We start from the raw sequence: 24596 nt of genomic DNA on the forward strand, positions 1-24596 counted from the left end.
ACAAGTGTCGAGTGTAAAGACTGTGGAGATGGCCCGAATTTTTATCACTTGGATGTTTGGGTGCAAAGTCCCATATTTGAGAGTCTGACTAAGATGATAACTCCAGAGACTCACCTCTAGGGAGCCTTTTGGTCTTGATCCATCAGCCCAGGGTGGCAGAGATTGGGCTCTGGGGTTGCTGAGTTTGCCCTAAACTAGAGAGAAGGAGATTGGAGGAGGTGACCGAGCGTTCCACAGCAAACGGAACTCTTTGACTCTTCTGTTCCATCATATCTTTTTCTGTCACTTCAATTTTCTTCTACCGGCAACCCAGCTGAGGTGTTCTGATTACTCAACTGAAGGTGGCACTGCTGTCCTAGAAAAAGCCAAACTAGAAGTGGCAGTCCCCGGTCCAACTCACTGCAGGGATGGGGTGCCTGATGGCCTGAGTGTTTCCTCCATCTGTTGCCCTTGGCATACGAGCTTCCCTTTTCTCCACTCTCCTTTGTCCATATCTTACCTTGGTTGCCCTGGAACGTTTGCCCTTGTTTATTTTTCTCCCTGCTCCCACAGTTCCTGTGGATAAAGGTATTTCCACTCCCTTACTGTCTGTGACACACCCTTCCTTTGAAAACAAACACGGGCATTGATGACCTGGCGTGAGAAAGCTGGAGCAGCCTGTTGCCAAGCTAACTGGGAGGGCCAGCTTCACTGTGTGCGGCGGGATTGCCGGCCTCCCCCACGTGTTGTGGTCCAGGCTTTGACCCAGGGAAAGAATCCTTCTGGCCCAAGGAGCAAACACCTGTCAAAACAAAATAGTGTCTCTGGGTCAAGGAGGTGCCATGAGGGGTCGGGGGGAGGGTTGTTCCGGTATTTTTTTAAAAGGCGTGTATAATCTCAGTTAAAAGAAAATATTTAAAAAATGCTTCAAGCCTGAAAGTAGTGCAGAAATGTGGTGGTCACAACTTTGAGCCAGTCCAGTGGGCCTGGAGTCAGAAGACCTGGGTCAAGCACTGGCTTGGCTTCCTTTTGGCTGTGGGACCACAGGCACATCACTTAAACTGCACTGGCTCGCCTGTGGAGTCAGGGCTGTGATACCCGCTTCACCAGGAGGCTGTCATGGCGGTGGGAGAGAATGTACGTGAACGTGCCTTTCACAGTCTAAAATGCACTTGTTAGCCGTGCTCAGCCTTTGCAGCAAGCCAAGTCTGATTGTGTGCCCTCATCCTGTGGGTCAGACGTTGCCACGTTTTCTGAGTTCACAGTGCCCTTGGTGTCCCAGGAATTTTTCACAGAGCTCCTAGGCCAAAAGAAATACCTAGTGGTTCTGTTTATTAAGTAATTACCTCCAAACAATGAGCATTACTGTCCTCACAAATCAATGGCTGCTTGAAAAAATAGTACACAATTTTGTGTGGTATCTGACATGGTCAGGAATGCTGGGTTTCCCTTGAAACTTTTAAATATCATGGGCACCTTTGTGAGTTTGCTGCAGCACCCTGGGATGCCTCGATGAGCAGTTTGGGAACTGTAGATTGTTGTAGCGTTGCAGACTGGTGGGGCTTGGTGAAGTCCTCACTCACCCTCTCCTGGAGGCCTGGCTCAGCACAGTGAATGGGGCTCTGCCTCCCGTGGCTGTATATATGCACCTGAATTCCCTTAAGGTCGAGCGTCTCAGCTGCCATGTGTTATTAGCTGACTGAATCTAGACGAAGGATTTGCATTGAGCAGAACGGCCTCAATACTTCCATCACTTCCTTTCCTCTCTAGCCCCTTCCCCCTGACCCAGCATTATGATTGATCTTTTAAAGTATCAGAAGCAAAGATCTGGGAACTGAAAACCCACGGAGCTCATGTCCCAGGAATTTGTTGTTGACCGCTGGTTTTAGGAAGAACTTTCAGGAGCCTGCCAGCAGTTGCATGTGGACAACACTATAGGTTGAAATCTTAGATTCTCTTTGTTGAAAAATGTCAGGAAAGAGGCTCTCGAACATGTGCAAGCTTCTGCAGGATCGCAGCAGAGCAAAGTGTTTTTCTGTTTGGACTTTGAATGTGTTTGCTGGACCTCCAGGACCCTGAAATCAGGAAAGGAGATGCCAAGCCTTTTCATAAACAAGTGGCAGGAGGTTCTGTTCGTCCTGAAGGATGCTTAAGAGGGCAGGTTGTGTGGTGCGGCCTAGGAACTGGGAGTCCCTTTCCGGCCTTTGGAGATGAGTTGTTGTATACCTTTGCTTGGAGAGCTGATGGAGAACCCGAACTTGTAGAATATTCTACTGAGAATTACTTTTCAGGGTGAGACAGCAAAGATTAACTCTTAAGAGCTTCAACTTGGGCTTTTTCTTAGAGGTCTTTGCATGGAAAGGGTTATATGGCACTGTTTTTCTGGTGGTTATCCTGTCAGGAGTTATTTTGTTTTTATATTGTACATATTTTTATTATCAAATTATTATTATAACAAGATTGAATATTTTATAAAAGAAAAAGATCACCTAATTCCATGATCCTAACAGTGCAACCATTTTCATTCTTCCATCTTTTATGTTTGTCTATGTAATAGCATGTATATTTTGCATCCAGTTTTATTTTCATCTGTATTATAAACATCTTCAATGTTGCTGCAGGCTGGGTAATTATAATAGCATGACACAAATGAAAAATTAAGAACAAAACACTTAAGAATTATATGGTATAAGTATGGTATATTTATATCTCAATAAGGCTACTATAAGAAAAAAATCTTTTAGTTTCCTAAATACCTCCAAATGGGGAATGATTAAAAAAAGGCTGAGGGGCCGACCCCGTGGCCGAGTGGTTAAGTTCGCGCACTCCACTTCAGCGGCCCAGGGTTTTGCCAGTTCGGATCCTGGGCACAGACATGGCACCGCCCATCAGGCCATGCTGAGGCAGCATCCCACATGCCACAACTAGAAGGACCCACAACTGAAAAAAATACTCTACTATGTACCGGGGAGGCTTTGAAGAGAAAAAGGAAAAATAAAATCTTTAAAAAAAAAAAAAAAGGCTGAGACACCAACTTTTTTTCCAGTAGGGATACCGGTCATTGGCCACACGCTTTGTCACATCAATTCCCGTAGTCCTTCTCATGTTTTCTTCAGCTAACTAGAATAAAATCCAGCATTAGTACGTTATAGTAGCAAAATCTGAGTATATTTTTATAATTATTACCAAATAAAATGCTGTGCTGGTAATTTCTTTCCAGTGAGATTTTCTGATGGACGGGAAACGTCTTATTCTTTACATGGGTCAAAAGAAATAGCTCATTCTTTAAAACGTGAGTTCTCCTTAGAAGCCCATATGGCTGTTCATACAGTAAGGGAGGCGGGTTTAGTAGGGTTCAGGATTTGGTAGCATTTCTTCTGTGATCCCTCGGGAAGTCTCTAGGCTAAGGATGGGGTGGTGGCACCCACTGTTTATATGATTAAGTCTTCAGGACCAGCCCTTCCGTTCAGGTCCACTCAGACGTTACTCACTGGGGCACCAGAGACTCTTGAGCTGTTCCTCCTTATCGTCATAGTGAACAAGTAATAAATCCGGCCGTCTTCCCCTTAAGTTGAGGGTTTAACACCACCTTTGCTCTGTGACCTGCTACGGAGTCATTCCTAGAGAGGTATTTTTCCTCTTTTGTCTTAATGTTGGCTTCCCCAGTGATTGAACCCAGGGCTTCACAGAAACCGTTACTATTTGCAGCCTCCTAGGCGGGAGGGAGGAGGTGAGAAGTTGGGGAGTGGTATTACTAGACTTTGGAGTCAGACAGACTCGGATTTGAATTCCAGCATTGCCGTTTACTAGGCAGGAAGCTGCTTCATTGTAGTTTGCCTCAATTTACTCGTCTGTAAAGTGGAAATAATACCTGTCTCACGGGGTTATGTGAGACTTGAATAATGTATGTTAGCTTTTATGAGTTCTGTTTAGCGTGTGGGAGGGAGACTGCATGCTTGCTCCTTGCGTCTTGGTTTTGTTTCCTGCCTGCCCCCATGTTTTGCCTCCTATACCCCATGGTCCTTTGAGTGCTGATTAGAAAAAGAATTACAGCATGACTCATCTAGGACCGGAGAAGGAAATGGCCCTTGACCATAGCTGATTTGTGAGCCGTCCACTCTTAACTTCTTGCTGTCGATTGTAGTGAGGCCTTTGAACTGTTGAGAATGCCCAAGCCTATTTAACATTTGGCATTTCCTTGCTCTCACCACGATGAATGGCCAAATGGCCTTCTTTATGCCTTGTTTTTGACAGGGCTAGGGTTGCCCTTGCAGAAGTGAGAGACAGGGAATTTCTATGCTGAGGAGAACCCACCCACTCCAGGCTGGGGTCTGTGGGTCTGTCTGGGTGCAGCAGACAGGACAGAGACAGAGGGCAGGCTGTGGAAGTAGCTCTTTTGTTGTCCAGATGAAAGAAATCCAAGGTAGGTCCTTTGTCTTGCCACCTTCCAAAGAGGGCCTGGCTACAGCTCAAGCTGAACACCGCTTGTAGAAACGTTGTAATTGCTGGCAGTTGTGAGCTCACGCAGAGGGCAAGAACAACCATTGTTCTCCCTCTGAGCCCCCTTCTTGGCTCCACTGCGCTGCCAGGGGGGCTTCTTGACTGCACTTGCTCCCGGTCAACTGAAGCTCAGACTGCCAGAAGCCCCACCCGACTCCTGCGTGGTTCTGCAGCCAAGAAGGAGCCACTGCATGCCTCATCCACCCGCCCGTCAGCTGTGCAAGCCCCAACATACTTCCTTCCCTTTGGGCCTAGATGCCACAGATTACTAACCAAGGTGTGGCGGGGTGCCTCCCTCCCCTTTGGGATTTATCTTTTTGAAATTATATGATGCAGAAAGCAAGCTGCCTGTCCTTAGGGATCCAGCACTCCCTACCTTCGTTCTGTGTCTTATTCCATGACCCTTGAAACGCTGCTGTGCGATTTCTGGGTTCAGTAAGATTTTGCTTATTTGTATTCCTAACTTTGGTAAATTTTGCTCATTGTATTCCTTAGGTAAATTTTTCCTAAGCAGTACCTTAAAGATACTGGCCTTCCTTCTGGCCCTGTAGATAATTAATTCCTCTTCCTACCAGTATGTAGATGACCACCAGTTTGCATTTCCACACTGTTGGCTTTCTGGTGTCTTAGTTATATTTGCCCCAATGTTAACCTAACACGTCAGCTTGGCAGCTGACCTCTCAGGATAATCCTTTTGTAATTTAATGGCCATGTACAGTTGTGTGTCTCAAAGACTTCACTTTGCTGTCCTCGACCTCACAAAGCTGTCCCCTTTGTCCTTGTCTGGTTCCAAGCTCCTTTCCCCTCCAAAAAAATAACAACTTGAAGCATAGAAACACTGTTTTGTGGAAAACACAGCCACCCATCACCCCAGGGGTGAGAGAGAAAGAGGAGTGGAAATGCCTTCTCTGAACATCTTCTACAACTTTTAAGAAACTCAAAATCTTGGGGCCGGCCCCGTGGCCGAGCGGTTAAGTTTGTGCACTCTGCTTCGGCGGCCCAGGGTTTCACTGGTTTGGATCCTGGGCGCAGAGCTAGCACTGCTCGTCAGGCCACGCTTGAGGCAGCATGCCACGTGCCACAACTAGAAGGACCCATAACTAAAATATACAACTGTGTGCTGGGGGGCTTTGGGAAGAAGGAGGAAAAAACAAAAAACAAAAAAACCCTCATAATCTTACAGTGTCTTGAATCAAATCTGAGATTACTCTTGGAATAATCAGATAATGAAGTCTCCCCTTTGGACATGGCTCTTGGCCAGAGTTTTGTGTTTACATTGAAGTCTGGTTGGTTCCATGTGACAGCATCAGCGCCATGCTGAGCAATGTCAGCTTTGTTGTAGCCAGATTTTTTAGACAGAGAAAGGCTGTTTCCTGTCCCCTTCCCTGCCTTTGCCTCGGTCTGTAAGGCCAGTTGTAGAGATGCTTAATTTGTCTTGGCCGATGCCCCGGTTTAACCCTGTCCCGTAGCAACCTTCTCTGCTCAGGGAGTGAGGCTTCCCATCAGTGAGCTGGGAGTGAATGTGAGTCCATTTCATCCAAAGTGGGCCCCCCAACTTCTGCCCATTTTTCTGATAAGTTGAGTGTTTCCATCCCCAGGCAGGCAGTGTGCGGTGGCCGTGGCCCAATCCTTGCCAACAGGATACAACTGAAGGAAGTGTGCTGGTGATGGCCTTTCTCTAGGGCTCTCCTGTGCATGTAGGCAAAACAACCTGCACTGGGTGTCTGTGCCGTGGGGGCTGTCCCGGCGCAGCCCTGAGTTCACTGACTTCCAGTGAGCCTTGGGATTACTGACAGCTCTCAATCTGCGCCCCCAACCACGTCTGTCAAACCACAATAATTTTATTCTGGAGCTTGGAGATATTTTGACAGAAGTTCCAGAATTGCTGCTTTCTTGGCAACCGGAAAGACTCACACATGCACCTCAGAAAACCTTGTTTTGACTATCATTTCGATGCCTTCGGGGGGGGGGGTGCTTCCTGGGCATCCCAGGTGCTTCTGAAGCAGCACTGTTGTCTGCCCACAACTTCACAGGGCTGTTGTGAGAATTAAGTGATGTCCTTCGTTGAAGTGCTTAGCATAGGCCCTACGGTTCTCCCCTCGAGAGAGTTTTGTTCATGTCCTATCCCCGGGGTTTGGCCCATTGCCTGGTACCTAATAAATGCTCAATAGGTTATTTGTGGAATAAATAAGTTATTAACTATATAGTAATTCTGTGTTTTTGTTTTAGGATTAGGAGCAGCAAGCTGGATTGAAGGTTTTTTTAATTCAGTATTGGTTCCCCCACCCCCTTCTTCCTTCTACCTGTCCTGTCTCCGCCTTTTATTGCAAGTCTGCCCCCTTTATTCGTTCCTCTGCTGCCTCCCTTTCTGACATCCAGACCACGCGTTGAAACTAACTGTGGGCTTGCACAGGTTTGGAGTCCGGGGGTTAAAGCGGTGCAGGTGAAGGTGCCTATAAAACCCTCAGCTGGACGCAAGACAAACTGCCCACCGGCCGGTTAGAAAGGAGAGTGTGTGAGTGTGTGTGTGTTTTGCATCAGTGTTTGAGCACCTGTTGTGGGCAGGGCACTGACTGTTGCAGGTGCTGGGAACATGGTGGTAAATCAGACCGTTAGAGCACAGAGTAGGGCAGGTGTCCCCATTGGCTGGGTGGGGATGGGGTGGAGGAAGGCTTCTGTGAACCGAGGTCTGAAGTCTGAACATCTCAATGGGGCAAGAGTGGGGAGGCGGGCGTTCCAGGGAGCGGGCTTTGCCAGGGCCCTGCTGGCGGGGAGGAGGAGGCTGAAATGGTCGGCAGGGAGTCCCCCTGGGGCCTCAGGCCACAGTGAGGATTCATTTTTAAGCAGGTACTCTGCTCATTAAGTGACAGATCATGAGGACTTTATGACTGCTTGGCAGTCCCAGGTCTGAGAGAATATACGGTTTGGAAGGCATTGTTTTACTAATCCGCCTCCCCAGCCACCACCTACTTTTAAGATACAGGATTACATCATCCAACAGAAAATATACAGTCTGTAGCATTCTTCCCCCAACTAGGGGGGGAGGCTGCCCTTTGCCCTCTGTTCAGAGTGCTTTCTCTGTCCCTAATGCTCCCACAGTTGGGAGCAACGTTTCGCTTTGGCAGAATCCAGCTTCTGGAGGCTGTGTTTCCTTGTCTCAAGTTGGACGCTGGACCTTTGAGTGTGCTCTGTAGGGCTGGTTCCAGGAAGGGTTGATGAAGCATTGTTGGCTGTAAATAAACTTCCATTCTCTCTACCAGGACCTGGTACTTCTCTGCTGAGTAAATCCTCCCAGCTCAAATGGCAGCTTTTCCCGCTTCATGGAGCCATATTGTTTTTACTTCCTTCCTCTGCTCTAGTCATAGTTTCATCGGTGGCTGGACTTTTGTATTCTCTGCAGGGGGAGTCACATTCTAGGTTCTGTAATTCCTGAGAACAAGGCCCCTGCCGTGACTGGCATTCTTACAAGTCTCAGACACAATTGATTAAGAAACCAAAATTGGCAGGTTCGGATCACTGTTCTCTGGGGACGTCCCCCAGCCTGCTGCGCCGCCTCATGCCCTGTTTGGTGGGGCCTTCGTCTCTGGTGAGGCCGGGAGGCTGGAAGGATGCAGACAGTCAGAAGAGGAGGCCTTGCCTCAGAGTTTGGTTTCTTTGACCAGCTCAGAACTCTCTTTCTCCCTTTCTTGTCTTCTCACTTGGCTTCTTAGGAAGCTGTGGATTTTGTTTTCTTTTGTATCTTAACTGGACTTGAACTAGAGAGCCTACTAGGTTTTCCTGGCCCTTTCTACTAGGAGCTGCTAGGTGAGATGCTCTCCTCGGTAGGATGCTTTGTTTTCACCTTCCTAAAGAGCTGGGTGAAAACCCATCTGCCTGCCACATCTGAGGGGCGTGTGCTCTCACATCCAGGTCTGTCCAGGTCTCCAGGCTGTGGGCATCATGCCTCCTGGCTGACGCAGACAACTGTCTGGTAAACAGATCTCCAGGCTGAGTTCATTACTTTGACCAACTGGGAATAGCCACCTGGAAGCCAGAGGGATGGGTTCATACAAGTCAAGACAGCTGTCCCCTTTGCATTCCAAAACACTGCTTTGCGGGAAGAAAAGGAACAGTGGGTTCTTGCTGCTTTTTACTTGTGTCCTTCTAACTGCTCTGTTCCTGATTCTTGAAGGGCACAGCAAGAATCTCTCCCTATTGCAGGTTTTGTAAAACCGGTTTCTTGAACTACTGGCAGTTTAGTAATGTGAACCTTCTTTCTATCTCCTTAGCTCCATCATTTTAAATACTTTTTCGGATGTTTTTTCTGACATTGTGGCTGGCTTCCAAGATAACTATCATGGGTGCTCGGTTAATTTTTGTACTGAATTCCTGGTATCTGAGGCATAACTCGTAGGAGGATGTCTCTCTAGGTATTCATCTTGAGTGTGGGCCCCCTCCCCCAGTCCTGTCTTCCTCTGAGGCTGCTGTCATTGGATGAGACTTGCCTCAGTGGGCAGTTGAGTGTCAATGGTTCTAAAAAGCGTCTTTAGGGTATTTGACACCCCTCCTGAGTGGTCTCTCCAGACACCCTGCTCCCCTCCCTAGCACAGCTTTCTTCAGCAGTGCTTGAAGTCCTGGACCCAGCTCCATTTGAAGACGTGATGCTGTGGCTCCAGGCCCTTCATTGTGGGGTATAATCAAGCAGGGTGTAGGGTTAAGCTGCTTTAGGATCCCAAGGAACTTGGTTGTTGGCTTTCTTCTTCAGGGTCACTTTGATACAGTGACACATGCCCAGGAGCTTAGCTCAGCTCACAGCCCAGCCTGTTCGTGTCAGAGGGCAGGAGAATTACATTCTAAAACATAACAAGGTGTGGCCACCAGGAGGCACAGATTCCCATTGTTTGATTCTCCAGGGCCTTGGAAGTCCCACGGGTGCCTGTGACACAAATGGGGAATCTGAGCAAGCACAGATTCCAAAGTCTTTCCAGGAAACCTTTATGCAGAATTGTATGGCTTCCAGTTTGTGGAGGCTCATTTATGCATTTGGCATATAGGATTCTCTTAAGGCAGGAGAATCTTCTCGCGCTTGGAGTCGGGTCCACATTCCCTTGGTTGGCACTTTGCTCGGAGGAACCGTGGAGCTGGATTCCACTGCTCCACTGAAGTTGGGGTGGGACTTGTTCCTGGGGATGTTGGGTTTGGGATTGAGTAAGAGTCCGTGGCTCCACGGGTCTCAGGGTGCACACTGGGCACGCCCCACCATTTTGTGTGTGTGTGTGTGTGTGTGTGTGTGTGTGTGTGTGTGTGTTTGCACGCATGCGCACATGGCATGAAGATGGGAAAGCAAAGAGTATACTTGTGGGCAAGTTGAAACCAACTACCAAGTTTATCTTTTTTTTTTTGTAATCTGTGTAGAAAGATTAATTGTGGTGGAATGAGGAGCCAAGCCAAAAAGGGAAGGACTAAAAGATGGGGGAAAGAAAACTTCCTGTTTGTGATTTTGCCCCATCATCTGTTTTCTCCCAGAGACATGACTGAACAACCTCAGCCAAGCCAGACAAGGACCTTGTGAAATGCAGGAATCCCCAGCCCTCCCCTACCCCCACCCACCCCCATTGCCGGGGTCACAAAAGCTGACAGAAGCTCCAGGGAGGCTCATGGCCATTTACGTACCCTGGGAGCCCCTGGGTAAACAAGTATTTCCCCCTTTGAAGAGACCTTGCACGTTCCGTGACTAACTTCCTGTGCCTCTGGAATAGACACGGAGAATTCCAACATGGATATCTTGCCTCCTTCCTCAGCTCTGCATTTCAGGGAAAGAGCCCCCAGGGGGCCTTTGAACAGTAAATGGTCAGTCCTCCTCATGGCCAGCCAACTGGCCAGGGAGGGGAGGGAGGATGTACCCACTGACATTTTCCCACCATTAGCACCCGGAAAGCTGTCCCCTGGAGGGAAATTTAGGGATCTTTCACAGTCCCACATTTTGTTACTGCCACACTTTTTCATATTGGTTCCTCCAGAGTCACTGCTACAAAGGGATTGTTGTGAGGCCCCTGGAGACTGGCACTCTCTATAGAGTAGCTGATTGATGACCAACCTGAATTTGGCGTGGCAATCCTCCAGACGCGCCTCCTCTTTGCCCACCTGATTGGCAGGGGCGGGTGGCTAGAGGAGATGGGTTGCTAAGCAGCCTGGCCTGGACGTTATGCCTGTCCAGGTCGAATGAATAGCCGCAGTGTTCAGACGAATGAGGGGGTTTGGGCCTGTCCCAGAATCAGGAGGGACTTTTTGGGGAAGGGGGCTAAGAACTAGCCCCCTGGTCTTAGCATGGAGCCATAGTGTGGGAGAGGGTTTGGTGGCTTTCCAGCACTTTCCTTTCTGAGACATTATCTTGTAACATTTCCTTGTGTAAGTAGAGTGCACAGAGCTCTGTAGCTGTTTCCACGTGCCCGTCTTGTTCCGGAGTTATTACTGCCCTGTCTCTTCCCTCACCAACCAAAGGGCAAGGAAGTGAGATTCAACAGCTTCCTGTGAGCACAGCTTCTGCCACTTTGATCAGTAGTGTTTAATGGCATTTGAGACCCTTGATCTAACTGTGAGGGGCTGAGTTTCCCCAGAATTGGGGGAAAAAAGTCTCTTCTTGCCCTTGTACATTTGAGGTGATGGCGGCGCGGGAAGGCCTGTCTCCCCGCCGTGCCCGGCTTGTGACAGGGCTGGGCCCGTGGTCCTCTCCAGGTTGACTTGGTCTAGGTGGAGCATCTACTTTGAGCCGTGAAATACAGAGCAAGTCCAGAAAAACATCTGATAAGAAACCTTTCCTCTTAGGTTTCTGCACGTAGCCAGAACTGAAGGACGTGTGGAAGTGGGTGTTATGGGGCAGTAGTTTGCATTAAGGATCAGAGAAGGCTTTTCTGTGGAGAGAATATAAAGCCAGTGTAAAGAGAGCTAAGAGGTGAGCCAAGGAGAGCCAGAGAGAGAAGCTGCCTCCGGGCCAGGGCCTTTCTGGGGCTTGGTTCGGTCACTTACTAAAGGCCTGCTACGTGCCTGCTCCAGAGTTCCATCAGCTACCCCCTTCTGATATGATAAAGTCTCCCTTTTTCGCTTAAACTAAAAGCAAGAAAAATCACTTGGGAGCAGACAGCCTTTTGTGTTTTCATCTTGGGATTCTCGTGTTATAAAGCAGCCACCTCTTGCTTCCTCAGTCCCAGGCGGGGGTGGCAGAGTTCCCAGGTGGCTGGCCAGGCCCCAGGGGAGAGCGGCGGGCAGGATCCAGGTGTGCAGGTGACGGATGGCTGGCCTTTGCTCTCCTCAGCGTTGCTGGGTGTTGGTCCCTGCTGGAGGCCATGGAGGAGAGACTGAAGTGGGCGTCTGGAGCATCCTGGCTGCTCTGATGAAGGAAGAAGGGGGGTTAGAGGTTCAGGGGTCCCAGAAGGCCCCCCAAGCAGCGGCTCACTCTAGGGCTCCGTGTGGTGCTTTCACCTTTTCTCTCCCTTAAAAATCCTGAGTGGTCTCAGTGAAGAGAGTAACTATAGTCAGGAGCCCCGGTTCACCTCCTGGTATTTCTGTTTCTCTTTTGCAGGATAATCCAGAAGTAGAAAAGCGAGACCCCCAGGAATTGGTCGGTAAGTACCCCAGGGGGCCTATTTCTGAGCCTTGCCCAGAACAAACTGGCTTCTGGCCATGCAGGCTGCTGGGGCTTCTCCCTGCTTCGGCCAAGGCAGCTGCTCTCCTGTGAGCCTTGTCTCTTCATACTCTCCCAGGGCCTTTGGCATTTCCTAAGATGGCTGGGTAAGACACCCGGGGAACAATTCTCCTTTGAAAAGCATGTTCGTGCTGCGGTTCATTGGGCTCTGGTCAGTTGCCAGTGTTGTCAAGAGGGATTCAGGGCCACCTTCAGCTGAGACCTCGTTCCTCGTGTGCCCTGAGCTCATCCTCTGTCCTTATACCCCTTCCTCCCCTCCCTGCTGGCAAATTCACCTGCTCAAGGAACAAACATGTGGCCTCTGCTGGCACTTTGCTCTGTCCCCAGGAGGGAACATGCCTTATGTAGCCCCTGGAGTCTGGGACCTTTTGTGACTTGGAAGGACAGGACGGTTATGTTTCTGTAAAACGGCACACATGTCAGCCCAGTCCTGTGTTAGCCCAGCCTCTTAGAAGTCCTTTAGAAAGTCCCTCAGCAACTTCAGGTTGGCCATGGACTTTGTAACAGCTCTCCCAAAGCCTGGCCAAACCTCACGCGGGGTTGACCTTCCCTCTCTGTGGCAACTGTGACTCTCTCCCAGCCTGCCGCATTGATCTTCACAAGCTCGCTTTCTGCTTTGCAGGCAGCCTCAGAGCCTGCCCCTGCGCTTGCGAATGGAGCCTCTGCAGCTCTCTTACTCTGGCCCTGGGGAGCCCAGGACTCAGCCTGGAAATGCAGCTTCCTGCAGCCCCTCCAACCCATCCTTTTTCTGGACAAGATCCTTTCCCTGGGGATGGGAAGTGGGGACCCATCCTGGATTTCCTAAGTAAAAGAAGTGAAAACTGTGGTATTTGCCATCTGAGGAAGGATTGGGTAGGAACGTGACCGTTCAGCAGCCCAGACCCTCAGCAGGATTCTGCTTATCCCTGAGTTTCCTGATGAATGGAGTGTTCACCTTTCAAATCCTATAAAAACCAGAATTTTCCCAAAACCTTAGCATTTGCTCTTTAGAAAATGGTGCTGTAAGAGCACACCTGTTGGCTTTGTGGGTGGAGGAAGCAGAGCACGCCCTTGCCAGGAAGCCTGTGGCCACCTCTGAGTAGGCGATCCATGGGCCAGGTGTGGACTCAAGCCTTGGCGCCCCCCCTGCTCCGCCACTCCCATCCCTGCTGTTCATTACCAAGAAACTGGGGGTGGGGGTGGGGTCAGAGAGCAACCTAGGAGCCGCATGCAGCAGTGCCCTCCACTCTTAGAGCACTGCTCAGCAGCGGGGCGTGTGTGTGTGGGCGTCAGCCTTTGCAGCCTGGACTTCCGCAACCAGCTTTTACCTTTTCTCTCTTCACCACTTTTGAAAATAGCTTTATTGAGGTATAACTTACATAGGGTAAGACTTGCCAATTTTAAGTCTGCCATCTGATGAGTTTTGACAGATATATATAGTCGTGTTAACCCCCACCACAGTCATGATACAGAACATTTCCATCACTCCAAATTGTTCTTTGTACCCCTCCCCTTGCAGACTGTGTCCTCCTTCAGCCTCAGGCAAGCAGTGATCTACTTTCTTCACTATAGTTTTACCTTTTTTAGAGTTTCATATAAATCAGGATTTCTCAACCTTGGCACTATTGACATTTTGGGCTGGACAATTCTTTGTTGTGGCGGTCTGGCCTGTGTGTTGTACAGTGTTTTAGCAGCATCCTTGGTCTCTGCCCACCAGATGCCAATAGTGTTCTCCCCCGCCCATGCCCACCCCCCCGACTGCCACATTTGATGAGGAAAAATGTTTCTAGACATTGCCAGTGTCCCTTTGGCGGGGGCACAAAATTGACCCCAGTTGAGAACCACTGATACAAATGGAATCATAGTCTTTTGTTGTTGTTGTTGTTTTGGTCTGGCTTCTTTCGTTTACAGTGATATTTTTGAGATCCATCCACGGTGTTACGCATATCCACAGTTTCTTCTTTTGATTGCTAAGTGTTATTTCACTGTAGGATCACACTGCAGTTTCTTTCTCCATTCCCCCATGGAGGACACAGGTAGATCTCTAAGCCGCAGTCTTCATGACTCTTAGCATTTCTCACTGAGGAGGTAGTAGTTTAGCTGTACAGAGTGGCTTCCACTCACGGGGCTGTGGTTGTCAGCCCCTCTGCCTAAACTCGGCTCCTTTTGTTAATCTCTCTGGATGTGGCACTCTCAGGTTGCTCCCCTGGTGTGGGAGGCATTTTCATATGTGTAGACAGCCCCAGGCTTAATGGAGCAGAAGAAAGCAGAGAGCTGACTCAGAGATCTCTGCAGTGCTGTAGCTGCTTGACGGAGCTGAGCCTACACTCCTTGTCCGTCCCCTCCGGGTGCCCCACCAAAGCCCCACAGATGTGCTTGGAACTGTGGCTCTGGGTGGTAATCCAGTTGGGTTGTCCACGTCTCTAGTGAGCTAGAGACACTCCACTGCCTCCTGCTTACAACCCCACAGTACCCCCCGGCATTCCTTCACTCCCCCCATTACAAAGCCCAGCTGACTAGCTGTTGCGGCTCAGATTCGTGCCTGGCAGCTATGGATACCATCGGTTTTCTGACTCGGGCGTGCACAAGGGGTGAGTCACCCAACAGCAGGTTTCTCAGATCCTGAGTGTGGCTGCCCTCCTAGAACGCTCTCAGCAGGCCCAGGAGCAGCCACAGACACAGGCTGCCCCCAAGTGCCTAGACACACTTCTCGATGTATTTCCTGGGAAAATGGTTTGAGGCTCTGTGGCTGCTCAAATAGATCGCAGTCTTCTTTAGAGTCGTCCTGGGACTTAGGAAAGAGAGAACCACTGAAAGATTGCTCACGAAGTCTGTGAGATACACTGTTCTCTCGTTTCCTGAATGTGTCCCTTCATTTGCCAGTTGCTTCTTAGGAATTCTCTTGTTCCTAGCCTGGGAGCTCAGGAGGGGCTCTCCCTCCCCCTGGCGTATTATATACCATTTGAGCCCCAGTGTGGTTGGGTTGCTATGGCAACAGTGTCACACCCTGTTTTTCCAAAAGGCTTTCCTGGCAAACGCCAAGGGCATTCTTTGTCTCTCTGTCACGTGCACACATACACTCTCCACCCCAGGGAAGAGCTTAACCCTCCTTGCTGTGTACCCAAAGCTTACCCAGGCCCTCTTCCTTTTGTTGCTGATGCTCATAAAATACGAGGACCATCTCATCCCAGCTAATTCCACTCTCAGCTGGCCTCTGTAGCCTGCTTGAGCCTTGGGCTTAGAACTCCTGCCACTCCCAGAGCTAAGAGGAAGGAGGAAGTCAGGACGAGACTTGAACTCCAGCCAGATCTGGGTGTCACTCTTGCCTCAGGAGTCAGGAGACAGAAGGTGCTGGAAAAAGAGAAGCATGTAGCCCAGGGTGGAAACTGCCCCTGGGCTGCACTGGGGTCTCAGGTCCACAGCAGGGTATGTCACGAGTCTTGGTCCTCTTGCCCTCACCCAAAATGGCAGGTCTAGTGCTCTGTTCTTGGGGTGTGTCCAGTGAAAATCCACTGACGACAGTGAGAATTGGCACATGGAGCCCTGTTATGAGACTGCTGCAGGCTTGGGCCCCAGCCTCAGTGTTTGCAGTCTGTGCGGGCTCGTATGGCAGCAGCTGAGACTGGCGAAGCCCGGAGCTATATCCTCAGCCCTGCTCAGCGCTGAGTTCTGTGCAGTAACAGTGAAGCTCTAAGAGGAGATCAAAGCACCTTATGTGCTAAGGAAATAATTAACCCAGCCTTGGGAGTGGAGAAGGGGAGGGCAGTGCTAGGCCATCCCCAGGCAGGGCAGCCACTCTGGGCTAAGCAATAGTCTCACCTGGGGCCTGGCACACAGTGGGCACCCAGCAAGTACTTGCTGGGTGTTATTAGGGCTGGTTTGTTCATTCTTCCCCTTCATCCTGCCCCACCCCACTCCGCCTGCTATTTGCTCATTGTATGGTCCTTTTCATGAGAGAATGTTTTAAAGAGCACAGACAGAATCTTGCAACAAACAGTGCATTGTCTGAGTGATCCAGAGCGACTCTGCAGTCGCCAGGGTGGCCCAAGACTGCTGGGAAGGGAGTGGAGAAAGAGAGAGAGAACTTGGGTGGGCAGATCTCCGAGGGAGTTGTGGTTCTTCACATCAGAATCAGGCCTTTTGTTCCCAAGAGTGAGATGGACCCAGGAGGGTTGATTGGTTTATTTTTTAAAAACTCTAAGCTAATAACTAGCAGGTTATTTTTCAAATGTCATTTACAGTATGCACACGGCAGTTTTGAAGGCTTTGAGTCTGAAAGCCTAGGGACCCCTGAACCTGGCTTCTCTCCTTTCGGTTGAATAGCATGAGGCAAGAAGGATGGCAGTGAGCAACTCTGAGTCTCCAGAATCCTGGAGGGTGTTTTAGGGACACAGCCAGTGGGGGACTGGAGCTGCTTGCACTGTGAGCCAGCGGTGCGCGTCTCTTCCCAGCCCTGGCTGCAGCACCTTCACGTTGGTAGCTTGAAATTGGCCATCACAGGAATTTGCACCACCGAAGCTGGCAGATGCTGCAGATCGTGGCTCTTCCCCACCCCACCTCCGACTGCCAGCTGTTTACTAAACAGTTCCCGGCACGCCCCTGGACATCCCCTTTCTTAAGAGTTAACTGTTGTGACGTGGTAGCACGCATTCGTTACGCTTGTACCCTCTGCCTGAACTTTTCACCCCAGTTGACACATGCTGACTCCTGGTCATTTGATCTCCACTCAAATAACACCCTCTCGGAGATGCCACTCTGAACACCCTGTTTTACTCTTTCATAGCATTTACCCTCCCTCCCTGAAAACATTGTGTGTGCTTTCTTTTTTTTTCTTTTAATGATTTTCTTTGTCCCCCATTCTTTTTTTTCTTCTTCTTTTTTTTTTTTTTTTGCTGAGGAGGATTCACCCTGAGCTAACATTTGTTGCCAATCTTCCTCTATTTGGTATATGTGCTGCTTTCATAGCGTGGCCACTGATAGACAAGTGGTATAGGTCCGGGCCGCCAAAGCAGAGCACACCACACTTACCACTAGGCCACCGGGACTGGCCCCGTCTCCCATTCTAACACCCTGCGCGCGCACACACACAGAATTTTTCTTTCTGTTCTCTCAACAGCCTCCTTTTCTGAAAGAGTCCGGAACATGTCGCCTGATGAAATCAAGATTCCGCCTGAACCCCCTGGCAGATGTTCAAATCACCTACAAGTAAGCACAGAGCTCAGCTGCTGAGGCCCATGTAGATGAGGCGGCCTGGGTCAGGTGTCTGGTTTGGTCTGACTTTAAGAGGCTTCCGTGAAAGAAACAGCCCAGGTGGGAAGGAGCCTGCAGCCCTGGTTACCTCCCTTAGCTCACTCTCAGGAGTCGAGTCTGTACTTACTGCGCCCTCTGCCACACCACCTGTTGCTGCTGTAGCTAGGACCTGCTAGATTGCCATCAGTCAGGCCCTAAGCCTAGCCAGAGAAAATAACATACCTTTTCTTGCAACCCAGCTGAGCCAATCGGAACATTTCAGAAGGAACTTTGCTTAGAAACTGAGGGACCATCAGACTGTAAGATAAACAAATTATGGAAATGTAAAAACACAGGCATTTATATGCATAAAATTCCTATCCTCCTATTCCTAGAATGCCAGTTAACCAGCTTCGTTTCTTGCCTGACAAAACTCATACAGACCTGACCTGAGGTTTTCAAATCCCAAGGAGATTTGCATTTAGTGCAGTTACTCCCTTGGGAGCAGAACCTTGAGGGACAGCTGTGGTTTGCGCCTCCTTTTCAATCTCGGTGATTGTTTCTCCTTGTTCCTCTGGGTTTCCCTGTGAGTGGGACCTTGTGACAAACAATAGGGCAGACACCAAAGGCTGCCCACTAGTGGTACCCAGTCCACCTGCTCTACGTTTGATCCTGTAGCTTTCACTGGTGCCTCTGGCTACACCGCAAGTCCCTGGCACCACCCTAACGGATGGATGACTAATGGGACCTGGGGCTGCGGAATGCAGCGGGCTGGGGTGGGGCCGGAGTCGGGACTAGGGGCACAGCGCATCTTTCCCGGAAGTCTCCCTTTGCTGAGTCGTCTACCCCCACCAACTCCCAGCATAGCGTCACCTCCACCCCAAGCAACAAGCCACAGCTTGTAAGGACAGTCCAGCAATCTACCAGGTAGACGCAACCAGCTGGCTCAGCCTTCAAGTTCAGATTTCTCCTTTTTAGATCCTCCTAACAGTAGAAACGATGACACTGAGGAAACATTTTAGTTCCCCTGAGGTGGGAGAACCCATCTGATAGCCCGGGAGACACAGAAAAGTCATCTGTAAGACGTAGGTCCGCCTTGATTGGCCAAGCCTTCCGTGCAAGGCCTCCCTCTCTTACCCTTGGAGAGGTAATGTTGAGGTCTGTCACTTTTGGCTTCTCTCCTCCCTGGTAAGTGTATTACAAACCCCTCTATGCAACTCAGTGCTTCCTCTGGCCGGTCTCGGCAGAAAGATTCGGCCTTCTGACAGAAGGAGTGGATCACCTCTCCTGATGTTCCCAAAGGGTGTCACACGGGACCTCCCACCCTGCCCACCTCCTCTTGCGGGTGAAGAGTGCCCCAACTGTTTTCCTTCTGGAGAGTGTATGTTTATCTAGTGGGGGAGGCTGCAAAGAGACCTTGACCTGGGCTGGCACAGCCCTCCTGGGTAAGACGGCTCCTCCTCCAAGGTGGCCCTGCTCTGAGACTCAGGTTTCTGGGGCCTCCTGATGCACTGGGTGGTGCTGATGCCATCTGTTGCAGGCATCGTCTTCATGGGCCTTGGGACACCTGTGGCACTGTCCTGGGTCCCTGCCAGGTGGTTCTCCTGTTTCCCATCGAAAGCCAGAGCAGGGGCCTGGCATGGGGTGGGGGGTGGGTGTTTGACCCCTGATGGTGCATCTTGACGGTGGTGGAGCCCAACCATCTGTGAGCCTCCCGACAAAGGCCACTCAAGAAAGTTTATGAGACCAAATCCAAAACCTCTGCTCCTGCCTTCCTCCAAGGACGTAGCCTTTGCAGACCTCCCGCTGAGGACTTAACCCCACATTCAAATTGAGAAGCAGTGTTCATTCAGCCCCTGCCTATCAACTCTAATGCCTGAAACTCCTTTTCGGATGATTCAGGAGCTGATGAACCAGCTGGGGATTCGTTCTTTGTCTTCTCCGTGGTTTCTCTGCCTAGACCTTTTTACTACTCTACTAGCCATCCAGAGGCAGTCAAGAGAAAGCAAAACGAAAACACACTAGTCTCAGTTTATCTTACTTGTGCTTGGCACTGGTCAAAGGCTAGGTAGAGGAAGATACTATGGCTGGGGCAGGGCTGCGCGTGGCTCTGCGAATCTCCTGTGTCTGTGCGTCCACACAGCAGACGTGACCACAGACTGGGGTTGTGAGGGGGTGGGGTGGGGTCACAAGGGCTCTTCTGTTTCTCTTCCATAGGACAAGATCCAGAAGCTTTATGAGCGGAAGATAAAGGAGGGAATGGATATGAACTATATTATCCAAAGGAAGAAAGAGTTTCGGAACCCCAGGTGAGTTTCCTGTGAGCCAGCAGGGTCAGTTGAGTCATTGATGTTGGACTAGGGACCAGGATGCCCCCATGTAAGTGGCAGAGAGAGGCCCAGCTAAGATTCCACCTGAGCCCAAAGGAGCCATCACCCAGACTGCATTAACCTAGCCAGAGGTTTACCGTTTAAGATCCAGGCAGAACACATAAACCAGTAGGTAGGGTGCAAGCCGAGAGACCTGGACTGGAATGGGGGAGGCCTGGCTGGGTTCTTATCCCTACTCTGCTCCTAAAGCATGTGCCCTCACAAGCCCTCAGTTTCCTCGTCTATACAATGAGAGGATTGGACTAGACAATTACTGTGAGTTCTTCCATCTCTAAAAAGTTGATTCTGCATACAGGTGAGAGGTTTTAGGAACCGAGCTATGTCTGGGTCTTACTCTATCCAGTGCCTAAGCAAGTAACACATCTAGGAGAGAGTCTGGTGTGGTGACATCAGGGACCTGCCCTGGCCCTTGCATGGGCCTGAACCACTAGCCCCAAGCTACCCATGCAAACCGAAGGTCAGACGTCCCAGTAAGACCAATAAAACGCAGCCCTCACCTCACTATCATACTTGTCTTGGCCCGTGGCTAACAGTCTCTCTCTCTGGGAGGGTAGAGGGCCAGAACTGACTTTTAATGTCAGGCCAGTAGACATTTCCCCTCCCATCAGGAAGCTTGCTTCAGACAATTCAGCTGGGTTTGAAGGTTTCGTCTGAACCCAGGAGCTGGATGGTTCTGATCTCTTGAAATCCGGTGCCACTTAGGGCCGTGGGATGAGAGCCTGCTCAGTGCCTTGGGGTATTCTTCTTTCAGCATCTATGAGAAGCTGATCCAGTTCTGTGCAATTGATGAGCTCGGCACAAACTACCCAAAGGTATGTCCCACATGCAGAGGTGAGGGGTGAGGGAGGATATCGAGGGCCCTGTGCTGGCTCCGCCGGCTTCAGCCTCGAGCCGTGGAAAGGTCTGTGGAGCAGCACTGGTGGTCCCCATCTCTCTTGTTTGCCCTCTGTTGCTCTGAAGTGGTCCAGTAAAGAGATTACAGCACCAGACCTTGCCCCTGGGCCCCTGATCAGTTAGGGACTGAGTGGGGACTTGTGCTGCTGTAGAACAGCCCGTGGACGAACACGCCACTGCTGGCATATTCCTAAGAACAAACTGGCCACCCCCTTGGCTGGAGACCAAGGGTAACAGCTGAGCCCCTGAGCCCTTGAAGGCACAGGGATCCATGGAAACCTCAGGGACAAGGGACTTGGGTTTCTAAGTCGTTTGTCATCCAGTGGCCCTTACTGACTGCAGGCTTAACCTTTTCTTTTTCAGGATATGTTTGACCCCCATGGCTGGTCCGAGGACTCCTACTATGAGGCATTAGGTAGATAGCCATCCATCCATCTGTCCATCCACTTCATCCATCCATCTTTCCATCTGTCCATCCTTCTCACCTCCCATCCAGCTATCTATCCATCTGTCTGACCATCCAGTCAGTCAGTCATCCGGCAACACATATTTCAAGGTCTCCTCTGTGTCAGCCACGTCTCAGGAGCTGGGTGTACAGTCTTGAACGAGACAAACTCCACCTCTAACTTATGAGGCTTATGATCCAGCAAAGAAGGCAGAGGACTGAAGGAGTAATTCCAGCAGTGATGAGTGCTGTGATGATGGGGGTGCAAGCAAGGCCACCTAACCGGGCCGAGGGGATGGGACAGCCTCGCTGAGGACACTGTGTTTGAGCTGAGGTTTGAAGATATAGAGGCTAGCCAAGCAGGTGTAAACAGAGTCCTAGGCAGGGGGGTGGCATGTTCTGAGGTCAGCGAGAGTCCAGCATTTTTTCAAGGGGCCCATTAGGGTGAACTAGGACGAATTTCAAAGTGGCTAAGCCCTGAAAGGACAGGTCTCAAACCAGCAGCCCACAGACCAGATCTGTCCTGGAGATGTTTTGTTTAGCCCACACAAGTTTTGTCTTGCTTTAATTTGAATTGAATGCCAACATTTTACCTAAAAATCTGTAATTCCAGCTTCTCTTGGTCAGTGGGAAGGTATTCCACGCTGGGCCTGCATTCCCACATGGCAACAGTCAGCTGGAGCTCAGGAGCAGCTGACCCCTCCAGACAGGGGATGCACAGCCCCCACCCCGGACCTGCTTTATGCTGGCCGAGGGCTGGCACTTCATTTCACCCATTTTGAAAGGACGCTGAGCCCATCCACGCCTGGGGGCCACTGTAGTGCGTTGAACAAGAACTCAGGGGAAGCAGGCGAGTGCTGGACTAGGGTCCGGCAGCCTAAAGTGTTGCCTCGTGTGGGAGCTGTTCCAGGGCTGCTTTTGTAAGAGCTTCTCTTGTCTTTGTAGCCAAAGCCCAGAAAATTGAAATGGACAAACTGGAAAAGGCCAAAAAGGAGCGAACCAAAGTAAGTGATGGACAGATGTCCTAGATGAAAAGGGCAGGTGTTTGGAGTGCTTGGGTCCTGCTGGCTAAGCCCAGAGGGCTTCCAGACTGTTCTCCCTCACCTGCCCTCCCCCTCCGCACCCCCCGGGTTCATTGCCTGGTGATGCTCTGAGCATTGCCTTAGACGTGCCTTGTGGACTAACAGGCCTTGCTGGATTCCCAGCCTCTGTAACTTAGCTTGGAGACACTTCCTGGTTGCTTCCATTTGGTTTCTTGGGGCCTGGTAGTTGCTGCATTATACCCTCCCTCCCCTGCCCCTACAGCTGCAGAGCCCTGGTGGCTTTCTCTCTTTGGGGTCATCAGTGTCCTCCCTGGCCTGAATGGAGCTAGTGTTTCCTTCTGAGAGCGCTGTGGTCTGTGCCTTTCTTGGCCTCCAGAGCTGACCTCGGTGGCCTACCTCAGTGCTTCTCTGTAGGTCGCGTGTCTGATGGCCAGGTGACCCCTCTTTTTAGAACCCTGTGCACCACTTCTTCCCAGGCAGTGTGGTCTTGGTCCTTCGAGGAACAGAAATTTTTCTCGGAGACCAAATGACCTCTGGGCGCTGTACCCTTTATGGCCAGAGTCTCCGAGAGAGAACGCCATGCCTCAGGACACCAGCTCCTCCCACCTGTGGTTTGACCTGACCCTCCTGCAGCAGCTGTGGCCTCCAGGACGCCCCACTCACCCCCCAGGCAGAGGGGCTGCGGGGCTTGGCAGCCTCCTGGGAGCTGGTGCTAGGGGGTGATAAGGGTTTCTCATTCTTAACCCTTGATTGAATTTCCTTTCTCTCTCTTTCCCTCCCCCTTCCAAACCCCAGGCTTATTGCGGGGACGTGTCTGCAGCGCCTGGGGACCGGAGCTGTCCTTCCCCTGTGCGGGCGGGCACCGCCTCGTCCGGGGTGTGAGGAGGAGGAGGGTTCTGGGCATGTGAGGTGGGGCGGGGGGCAGGGGGCGCCCGGGCGTGTGCAGAAACGTGGTGATGCGGGGAGGGATCCGATGTCTCCTGGGGAAGTTCTCTTCAGAGTAGTGAAAATCCCCTTGAGGCGCCTCTCCGACACCTCTCCCTCCCCCAAACAGTCACAGCAGAGCTCATTCTCAGTGCCGCCTTTGTATGGTGCCAAACTCCTGTCCCCTGGGAGCAGACGGCTGGCCAAAGGATGTGGAGAAACAGTTTGCACAGGTCTTACTTTCTTCTCTCTTCCCCTCCAGATTGAGTTTGTGACGGGCACCAAGAAAGGCACCACAACCAACGCCACAGCCACCACCACCACCACGGCCAGCACAGCTGTTGCAGGTAGAAGGCGGTTTGTCTGCTTCTGCTTCTGGCTACACCACAGATGGAGAAGGGTCTCCCTGCCTCGTTTTGGGGAACAGACACCCCTGGTCCTGGGGAGCAGGGATCTGGGCCTGAGCCTGGCCTGGCTATGCTTTTTCCTGAGCCCAGGGTTTGGGAGCCAGCTTTGGAGCCTGGTGTAGGGTCCCCTATTTACTGGCTTCCCCTTGGCTTTCTGTGGCTGGGGCCCTGTCAGTTTCTGTTCCCTAAGCTCTGACCACTGGTCTCTTGGAAAAGGGAGTGTTGCTTTTTGATTTGTCTTGGTCCTGACTTTTCTCTTGCCTTATTCCCAGATGCCCAAAAGAGAAAGAGCAAATGGGACTCGGCCATCCCGGTGACAACGATAGCTCAGCCCACCATTCTTACCACCACGGCAACCTTGCCAGCTGTCGTCACAGTGACCACCAGTGCCAGTGGCTCCAAGACCACTGTTATCTCTGCTGTGGGTACCATTGTGAAGAAGGCCAAGCAGTGACCTAAGAGACTGGCTTGGGATGGCTCGGACATTCTCCTTTCCATGGAGGGGAGGAGCCACTCTAAGACGTGACAAGACTGCAGCCCAATGACTGATGCCCACTGGGAGGTGCCACTTTGTGTATTTCAGGACTAGGACCTGCTTTCCAGATGCCACCCTGAAAGGAGCCTCTGTGTGGCATTCTAGCCAAGAGAAGGACATTGCCACAGAGGAGTGGGGTGCTGTGGACATGTCCACACCCCGCCTGGGATCTGTCGCCCTATTAAAAGCGCCATATTCTTACATCTTGGCATCTCAAATGCTGTGGCCTCTTCTACGGTCCGTTTTCAGGCAAATGTGGAAGCTGAAGTGCCCTCTCCATCTTCTCGTTTGGGATTATTACCTCAGGGTTGATAATGGGGTGGCCAAAGCCTATGGCACTGGTCACAGGGGGTGGCCCAACAAGTTGCCATGGTCACTCCCTGTGTACACCTGCTGGCCTGGGCAGGTGGGAGTCCAGAGAGTGAGTGAGAACCCGGGTTCCCACTGTCTCCTGCCTTGATCCTGAAACCCAGCCAGTTCTCAGACAAGAACCGAGGCCTCTGCTCCCTTGGAGGCAGTTGAGCCATCCCCAGACCACTTCTTGGACACACTCAGGCTTTTGAAGTCAAGCCAGTTACCAGAAAGGCTGG

The 24596-nt window shown here is 50.9% G+C and overlaps 1 protein-coding gene across 2 annotated transcripts in view; it reads left to right on the forward strand.

Moving 5' to 3' along the window:
* SAP30BP (SAP30 binding protein) overlaps nucleotides 1-24209 on the forward strand; it is a 32778-nt gene extending 8569 nt beyond the window's left edge. For both annotated transcript variants that reach the window (XM_014839836.3, XM_044745736.2), the window contains 8 exons: nucleotides 12038-12080; nucleotides 17256-17344; nucleotides 19586-19677; nucleotides 20510-20570; nucleotides 21016-21067; nucleotides 22043-22101; nucleotides 23327-23411; nucleotides 23744-24209. In XM_014839836.3, coding sequence (XP_014695322.1) covers nucleotides 12038-12080; nucleotides 17256-17344; nucleotides 19586-19677; nucleotides 20510-20570; nucleotides 21016-21067; nucleotides 22043-22101; nucleotides 23327-23411; nucleotides 23744-23925 — 663 coding nt within the window. In that variant the 3' untranslated portion in view covers nucleotides 23926-24209. The remainder of the gene's footprint in view (nucleotides 1-12037; nucleotides 12081-17255; nucleotides 17345-19585; nucleotides 19678-20509; nucleotides 20571-21015; nucleotides 21068-22042; nucleotides 22102-23326; nucleotides 23412-23743) is intronic.
* Nucleotides 24210-24596: the final 387 nt, after the last annotated feature.

The sequence above is a fragment of the Equus asinus genome, chromosome 13 (genome assembly GCF_041296235.1).
Source record: "Equus asinus isolate D_3611 breed Donkey chromosome 13, EquAss-T2T_v2, whole genome shotgun sequence".
NCBI lineage: Eukaryota > Metazoa > Chordata > Mammalia > Perissodactyla > Equidae > Equus > Equus asinus.